The following is a 9196-nucleotide window of genomic DNA, read 5'->3' as shown; positions in this document are numbered from 1 at the left end:
GCTTTCTGGATAATGGGTTTCTGTTTACATGGTTTTCTAGTAGACTTAAGGTATGAAGATCCAAATTACAAATTACAGAAAGATCATATATATATATATATATATATATATATATATATATATATATATATATATATATATATATATATATATATATATATATATATATATATATATATATAGAAATATATACACATACATACAAATAATGATATTAGATTTAAGCAGAAGCATTCACACTTGTAAAAGTGTACATCTCATGGCCATCTTACCATACATATGAATTTATTTTCAGTGTTTCCATTTTTATTTTTGAATATTCCAGAAAACCATAGGCAGCCAAGTGCTTAATGCTTAAGCTTTATTAATATGGTACATGGAAAGGGCAAGAAATCATTGCACAAACTGTTTAATGTAAAGGAAATCTTTTTTTTTTTTAGCATTCTTTTCTTTAAACCTGGTTCAGATATTAGTGACTGCTGCAAGCCTTTATTATAGCTTTTAAAAGGGAAAAAAAAGATTTGATTTTTAAAAAGAAACCTTTGCAGTTGTATTGTATTGGATGGAAGGCATCAGCCAAAGCAACAGAGCCCTCTATTGTAAGATCAACAGTATTTGCCAGAAAGTGGTTGATTTTAAGAAAGGGGGAAAAAAAGTTGCTTTTGTTATTTTAATGTGGTAAATGTAACTGTTACAACATAGCATTTAGTTTGACATGACAGTGGGGTAATTTCAAATCCTGTCTGTAGTTTTAACATAATCTATTGTATAACGTCTGTGCCAAACCCTTCTGGAATCTTTATAGCTTGGAGATCCCAACATGTAATCTACAGCATGATGTCTTTGACTGTAAAATATGCAAGTATATCAGTATACAGCTACTGGCTTCTCATGTTAAATGCCAGGATGTAATAATGAGATATTTTAAGGTAGCATATAAACAAGCTACTGTACCACACCCTTAAGTGCACTTTTACTGAGAATTTGTGGATGTGTGTAACCAGACTAAACTGCTTGTATTGTGCACACAGACCCAACTGTACCTGTGCAACTCCCTGCAACTCCTGGTACCTTGCGGAGTTCAGAGCAGCAAAGGATCCAGACAGAGAGGTAATTCTTGCAGCAAATGAACTTGTTTATTTACATAGAGCAATTGCAGAGAAATAACTTTCAGGCACTTAGATGTCAACAGGATAATAACAAGAGGATCCCTTTTTTTCAAGTAGCATAGCACGATAAGGTTAACACACTCTTGGGGGCAAATCCTCCCTTGAGGTTAAGCTTCCTGCCCAGGAATAATCAATCTTGAATCTTGGCACCCTCATTGGTCCTCACCTCACCCACTGAGTCCCTGAGCTAGTCGTGTACTCACCACATGGTCCTAACCCCACTACTTCTCCTCATTGGAGCGAAAAACTGCTCACTACATACCCCATGCCTCTCTTTTACTCCTATAGCAACTATGACATAAACTTACTAATCCTAAATAACTCTTTTTAGTTTTAATTAACTCCAGACTTGGACCTGTACTACCTCACAGTCAGGTAAGGTCCCAGGAAAGACCCTGAACACATGGGGCTAACCCCCTTTATACTTTTAAATCCTACCTCCTAGTGGGCAACCTTTGAAGTAATATGGACCCAGGAAAAAGGTACATAACTGCCTGAGTAACTAAAGGGTCCCTTACATGTCCAGTTACATAGGGGGGACTGCTTGAGTCAAACATACCCAAATCTTGCCATTAATTCATAATTCATGGTAACAAGTTATTGCTTGTATAAAAAAAAAAACCAGAATGAAAGTTTTACATTTAGAAATCATTTGCCACATTGCCACCAAATTTACAGTAGTTTAAATGTATTTAACTGATTATTAAAGTGCCCATAATAGAGCATTTCTGTACCACAATGCTTTTTTGGGCATTTCTTTAAATCAGTAAGGTGTTAAAGGAGAACTAAAGCATAACAAAAGAAGTAGGCTAGAAATGTTGTACACTGGGGGGCACATTTACTTAGGGTCGAATATCGAGGGTTAATTAACCCTCGATATTCGACCATCAAAGTAATATCCTTCGACTTCGAATATCGAAGTCGAAGGATTTACTGCTATTCGTTCGAACGACTGTAGGGAAAATTATTCGATTGTCTCTGGTGTTTGAGTCTGGCAGCTCAGTAATTCAGGTGCAGACTCTGAACTGTTACAGTTTTGCAACATTTAGTTGATACATTTCTCAACAGCATCTGTGGTGTATTAGCGACTATTGTATCAATTCTAACAGCTGCCTGTAACGAAACTCAGAGATTCTGCTCAGCAGGGAAAAAGAAATGTATCAACTAAATGTATCAATTTAGAACCGTTTACAGGTTTGACGACCCCCCCCTCCCAAAGCTGCTTTAGAAGGTGAAAAAGACACTTTTCAATTCAATATTAGAAAAATGGTAGCACATACAAAATAGAGAGTAATTGGAAAAAGTTGTTATTCCAGTTCAGGTTTTGTCAGAAAACACACCAAAAATAAAGGCGTTTTACAATTGCTTTCAAAATTTTCACTTTTTTTTAATTTCGAAAATTGAAACTTTAATACTCTTCTTTCTTGTTTTAGCTGCTAACAAATATATCATCCAGTTTACAGAGCCTGTGATCCTACCACCCAAGAATGATCCAGGGAGAAATGAGAAGGTGAAAATTTAAAATGAAACTTTAATGAGAAAAAAATATTATATAATATATTATTATATTTTTAAAATTAAAAAATAATAAGCAATTGAAAAAAGTATTTATTTCTATTGAATTATTAGAAAACTATGGAAGTGAATAAATGTTTGAAAGGTGAATTGCCCCTTTAAACTAGACAACACCGGGTGGGTAAGATAGGGTATCCTTGGGCAGCAAGTGTAGATAGACCCCTAAGAATAGATACAAGTAATAGTGGAGGAGTGTGGGGGGAAGGATAGTATGGCTGCAAAGAAGATCATGTTGTCTCAATTATAACTGCCTTAAAGTAACTATATGAGTAAAAATTGTAAAAAAAATAAGGAACAAGTATCTATATTTACAATCTATATCTATCAAATGCATGGACCTTCTAGGGAGGAGGGCAAGATTTAAAGGTGAACAAAACCATTACTTGAAGGTAATGTCCTGAAAGGGGTAATTCACTTTAAATAAACTTTGATGTAGATGATGAAGAAAATGCTATTCTGAGACAATTTACAATAGGTTTTAATTTTTAATTGTTTGTGGTTTTTGAGTTATTTGGATTTTTATTCAGAAGCTCTCGGTTTAACAGTTTTAGCACTCTTGTTGCTAGGGTCCACATTACATTAAATTGAAGAAGAGACTGAAATATGAATAGGAGAGACCTGAATAGAAAGAAGAGAAATAAAAAATATCAACAACAAAATGTGTAGTCTTTCAGAGCATTTGTTTTTAGATGGTTAGATGGGGACAGTGACCCCTATTTGAAAATTGGAAAGAGCCGGAGGTAAAAGACAAATAATTCAAAAACTATAAAAAAAAATAACACAGACCGTTCGAAAAGTTGCTTAGAACATAAAAGAGCCCTTCCCTACATCCTAAGCCACACCATCTTGCCTCCTCCCAATAGACCCTGTTTCACCTTACACGTTAAGAATTAGCAGAGGTAATAGTAGACAGGTGTCCCCTTTAAATAGCAGTGCTGTGGTCTTTATGCTAGATTATATACAGCAAAACCCCAATTTTATGTCTCTCTTATGGTGTCAAAACAGCATTAAATTCCAAAAAAAATACGTTGCTTGCCCATATCAAACCTCGAAGAAACCGTGTAAATTCCTAGAAACTGTAATATCGGGGTATGTAAAATCAGGGTTATTTTATATATATATATATATATATATATATATATATATATATATATATATATATATATATATATATATATATATATATATATATATATATATAATATCAAAACAGGGGGGTTGTGGGAGCACTCTAAAGGCTTTAAAGTATATATATATAAGTATAATAAATGCTATTGCATATGTACCCAAAACAGGGGTTATTTTGTTACAAAGTTATGATCATAAAATTGATAAGCCACCATACCACGTCAAGGTAAACCCCGAATGGCGGTCCCTAACTTGTTTTATATTTTAGCCCTCAGTGAAAAAACAGCGTTCAACGGACATTGATTACAGGTAATGCTAAAATGCACATAAAATATAAAACAAGTTAGGGACCGCCATTCGGGTTTACCTTGACGTGGTATGGTGGCTTATCAATTTTATGATCATAACTTTGTAACAAAATAACCCCTGTTTTGGGTACATATGCAATAGCATTTATTATACTTATATATATATACTTTAAAGCCTTTAGAGTGCTCCCACAACCCCCCTGTTTTGATATTATATATATATATATATATATATATATATATATATATAGTGGATAATGTACCCCCTACTGTAATTTATAAAGATAAGGAGTTATGTGACCATAGAAAGCACGAGGCCGAAGGCATCGGCAACCAATTTGGCGTCCAATTCTGGTCAATTTGAATGCAGCATCAAATTTGGACGCACAGCGTCAAATTCGGACCCGATGCATCAAATTCGCCGGCTGGCGGCCCCCCTGTTATAAACGGCGCATTCAGAACGCGCCGTTTATAAGGATAAAATTTACAGTCTGGTCCAATAAGGAAATGACCAAACTGTAGAATATATATATATATATATATATATATATATATATTTTTTTTTTTTTTTTTTCATGAAACAGTGGAAAATTCACAAAATGAAAATTCTTTATTCACTTATCACTAATATATATATATACAGTATGTAATACTTGTGATAGTTAAGTGGCTCAATAACGATAAATAGTGATGTTGATTATATGATGACATACAGGTATGGGGCCTGTTGTCCTGAATGCCTGGGACTTGTGGTTTTCTAGATAAGGAATCTTTCCATCATTTGGATCTCCATACATGAAGTGCTCATTAAATAATTAAATAATACATAAAACAAACCCAACAGGATTCTTTTGCCTCTAAATAATAAGGATCAATTAAATCTTATCTGGGATTAAGTACAAGGTGCTATTTTGTTATTACAGAGAAAACAAATAGGAATTATCTGCATACAATGGAGTCTATGGGAGATGGCCCTCCAGTAATTCGGAGCTTTCTGGAAAATGAGTTTCCAGATAACAGATCCCATGCCTGCATTATCATATATACCACGAATACAAGATGTGTTAATAATTATTTATGAATTTTCGGAGCTAAATCCCACCTCAGATGTCCGGAGGCCTTACACAACTACTATATCAGCACTAATGCCACTAATCAATCCAAACATACTAACAAATACATGTTTTATTGTCTGGGAAAAGGTATTCAGCTTTGTCTTTTGTTTCCCTTTTCTCTTAAAAAAAATAATATTCTCTTCACAAGTTCTATTAAAGGAAAAAGTTCCCCCTTTACGCAAGTGTTAAGAGATTGATCTAAAGTCCTCTCCCTATAGAGTGACCATCTGCTAAGCAAAGCCATGAGCTCCTGACAGGCAGAAGATATTCTGCTCTGTTGCTGTTGCACATTATTACATCTCTGACAAAACTAATAAGGGGCTGTCATTAACCTTACATGACAGTTGTTAAAATGGCAGCGAAGGGGGGGAAATAGAGAATTCAGCTCTTTAAAAAAGAAAGTGGCTCTTAATTTAACCCTCCAACTGAGAAACATCATTATTTAAATGCATGCAGGCTAATAACTTTTAATTCCCCTGCTCACTGTTTTATAGGTTGCTTTATATTTTGGAATACTGAGAAGCCTTCTATCACAGTAGCGTTGCTTGGGTCCTGCATTATTTATTGCTTTGCATCTGATGTAAATAATGGAAAGGAGTTTCTTGAAAGCTGTATATAAAAAAAATACTGCAATGGTTCCAAGGATCGTCCTGAGAGATATCAATAAGGGTTTCATAATAAATGAAGCAAATAACATTTGTAATGCGTAAACCATAGACAGCTCGGCACATGTTAATGCGTCTGACTCACAGTTGACATTTTTCAGCAATTTTAAATCAGATTAAATGGCTGCAGCAAGTAATTTCAGAATTAACTAGCTCATTGTTAGGGATTTCACACAATACATTGCCATGGCCTTTTGACTGCCAAAAAGCAAACTCTGGAATAAAAAATGACTAATCTCTGCAGAATTCACTGCTCCTTAACAGTTTGATACAGAGGTTTCCCTCCTGTGTATTTACTGGGACCAAATTTCAAAACATAGAATTAAGGGGCTGATTTATCAAGGTTCAAAGTGACATTTTTTTTATGGCCAAAATGGTCACATTCGACTAGGGAATTATTAAAATTCAAAACCCCTCCCCCCTCCCCTGTGTTGCCCCCCTCCCTCCTCCCCCCTGGCCTACCTGTCCCCCTGGGCAAATGCCCCTAACTTGTTACTCACCCCTCTGCGCAGGTCCTGTCCACGGAGTTCACAGTCACCATCTTCTCCCACGCGCGTCTTCTTCCTGCTTTGACCGGCGTCTTCTGGCGCATGCGCAGTAGGAACAGTTACCGGTACGGATCTACTGCGCATGCGCCAAATGTCACGAAGCTTCGTGACAAATCTCCTAATGGTCATAACACTGGGTCCCTATGTGTTGGTCTGCCCTCAGTGGCCCACTCAAGCATCATAGAATCTAAGGCAGGGGTGTCCAAACTTTTTTCACCGAGGGCCATATGCAGTAAAATACACAAACAGCCGGGCCACTCACTCGAGGTGAAGTATTGCCTCACCTGGTTTATTAAGAAGTAAACTTAGTAAACAAGTAGTAAAGAGTATATTTCAAGCTTGTTATGCAAATAAGTTTGGATTGTTAACAGATCAGCTACTGTATATTTGTTTTAAAAATGCTATGAACGATTACATTTATTAAGTTTGCGCTCAGTGCGAACAAGGTTTGCGCTCAGTGCGAACAATGAAGTTGCCCTTTGGTCTGCAGGATTGCTGGCAGGTCCGGAGTCAGTTTTGTGGTTGAGATGCGAAGGACGTCACAGAGATGGTCATTGGTCATTTTGGTTCTCAATCTGCTTTTGTTCAGCGTCATCAGAGAAAATGTTTGTTCACATATGTATGTTGAGCCGAACAAACTCGTCATTCTTTTTGCGTGGCGTCTCATCAGAGGAAACTTGGCTTCTTCCAAGCTCCGGTAGAAGTCAGGTAAGGAGAGAAGCTGATGTTGATTCTTCAGAGAATCATCACACTGCATTTCTATAAGTTCTAATTGCAGACTCTCTTCTACTTCTTCTGCATTTATCATGAAGGGAGTTGCAAAAAGCTTGATATCGTTCTCAATGGTAGAAAAATCTTGGAAGCGCTGAGAAAATTCTGTCATGAGAGATGTGATCACAGACACATATTTCTCCTTTTTATCAGAGAGATTGGCCTTTGGAAACGCAGATCTGATTTCGGCCAGTGTGGGGAAGTGTGCGACATTGAAGTTGCGCAACTGTGTCTCAAACAGTCGGAGCTTCACACAGAATGCTTTCATGTGTGCGTGAAGCTGCGGTACAAGTTGGTCTTTGCCTTGTAGGTTTTTGTTGAGTGTGTTGAGGTGCTCAGTGAGATCAACTAAAAACGCCAGGTCTGCCAACCAAAGAGGGTCACTTAGCTCGTGAAGAGGTCGGTCCTTTTCTTTCAAAAACTGGTCAATCTCTGATCTCAGAGAATAAAACCGCCGAAGCACGGAGCCGCGACTTAGCCAGCGCACTTCTGAATGGTAGAGCAGGTCCCCATATTCAGCATCAACGTCAGTTAAGAAAGTTTGAAATTCTCTGTGGTAGAGTGCTCGTACTCTAATTATGTTTACCGTTTTCACAACAGTGTTCATCACATCGTTAAGCTGTACTGTCTTGGCACAGAGTGCTTCTTGGTGGATGATACAGTGCATTTTAACTGCCTCCCCTCCGCTCTCCTGCACCTTGGCGCACACCATAGAGGCCATTCCTTTGCGCTTGCCTGTCATTGAGGGAGCTCCATCCGTTGTAACTCCACACAACTTGTCCCATTTAAGTCCTATTTTGTCAATTGCATTTGACACAGCTTCAAAAATGTCTTTACCCGTTGTTGTGGTATTTAGACTGCTGAGATCAAGCAGCTCCTCTGTAACGCAAAAGTTATTGTCAACTCCCCGCAAAAAATTTAATAACTTTGCGGTGTCTGTGGCGTCTGTGCTCTCATCACATGCAATGGAGTAGAAATCAAAAGCACACGTTTTGTTTGACAGTTGATGTTTTATGTTGGCTGACAAATCTTCGATTCGCCGCACAACTGTGTTTCTTGATAGGCTAACGTTGTCGAATTTTTGACTTTTTTCTGGGCATATTATTCCTACGACTTTAGTGAGGCACTGTTTTATGAATTCACCATCTGAAAATGCCTTCCCATGCTGGGCAATAAGTTGAGCCACCTCATAGCTGGCTATTGTGGCATTTGGAGTTTTTCGGGCAGAAGAAAAACACTGTTGTTGAGCTAGCAAGATAGTTGTCATATGCTTAACCTTCTGTTCTCGTTCCACACCAGTGTAGGAACTGATGCTTGGTTTCGTAGTGTCGTTTTACATTGTACTCCTTCATCACTGCGACACTCTCATTACAAATCAAACACACACACTTCCCCTTGACTTCCATAAAGAAGTATTCATTTTCCCACCGTGTCTGAAATTTTCTACACTCACTTGCTATCTTGCGTTTCTTAGGTGTTGTCATTTTCAGTGCGCTGTGGCAAAATTTTTCTTTCCTGAATTTTGTTTTGTAGATAGACTGGAACTGCCTTGATTGATCAACTCAGTAGCTCCACCCCTAGACTAGGTCCTAGATGACGAGTTAAAACCAACTCAGTAGCACTCCCAACTCCTAGCCCAGACGTCACTCAGTCTAGGTCAGACTAGGAAGGACCTATAAGGCTAGCTGCAGCTCCACCTCTAGACTACCTCTAGACTATGTCCTAGATGATGCGTTAAAACCAACTCAGTAGCAGTAGCTCCACCTCCTAGCCTAGACGTCACTCAGACTAGGTCAGACTAGGAAGGTCCTATAAGGCTAGCTAGCACTTATGTTTGGCATGGCTGGGTATAATAGAAAGGGTTAGAGAGCAGGGAGTTGCAGTTCTGCAGTAACAATGGTTCTTACCTTAACGATG

The 9196-nt window shown here is 37.7% G+C and overlaps 1 protein-coding gene across 1 annotated transcript; it reads right to left on the bottom strand.

Annotated features, from left to right (window-relative positions):
* Positions 1 to 6962: 6962 nt before the first annotated feature.
* On the bottom strand, positions 6963 to 8546 carry LOC121395118 (general transcription factor II-I repeat domain-containing protein 2-like). Its single transcript, XM_041567701.1, has one exon. It carries the CDS (start codon positions 8544 to 8546, stop codon positions 6963 to 6965), a length of 1584 nt encoding a protein of 527 aa, XP_041423635.1.
* Between the last annotated feature and the right edge of the window lie 650 nt (positions 8547 to 9196).

The sequence above is a fragment of the Xenopus laevis genome, chromosome 6S, assembly GCF_017654675.1.
Source record: "Xenopus laevis strain J_2021 chromosome 6S, Xenopus_laevis_v10.1, whole genome shotgun sequence".
Classification (NCBI taxonomy): Eukaryota; Metazoa; Chordata; class Amphibia; order Anura; family Pipidae; genus Xenopus; species Xenopus laevis.
The sequence above is the reverse complement of the archived record's forward strand: the minus strand, read 5'-3'. Positions and strand labels throughout refer to the sequence as shown.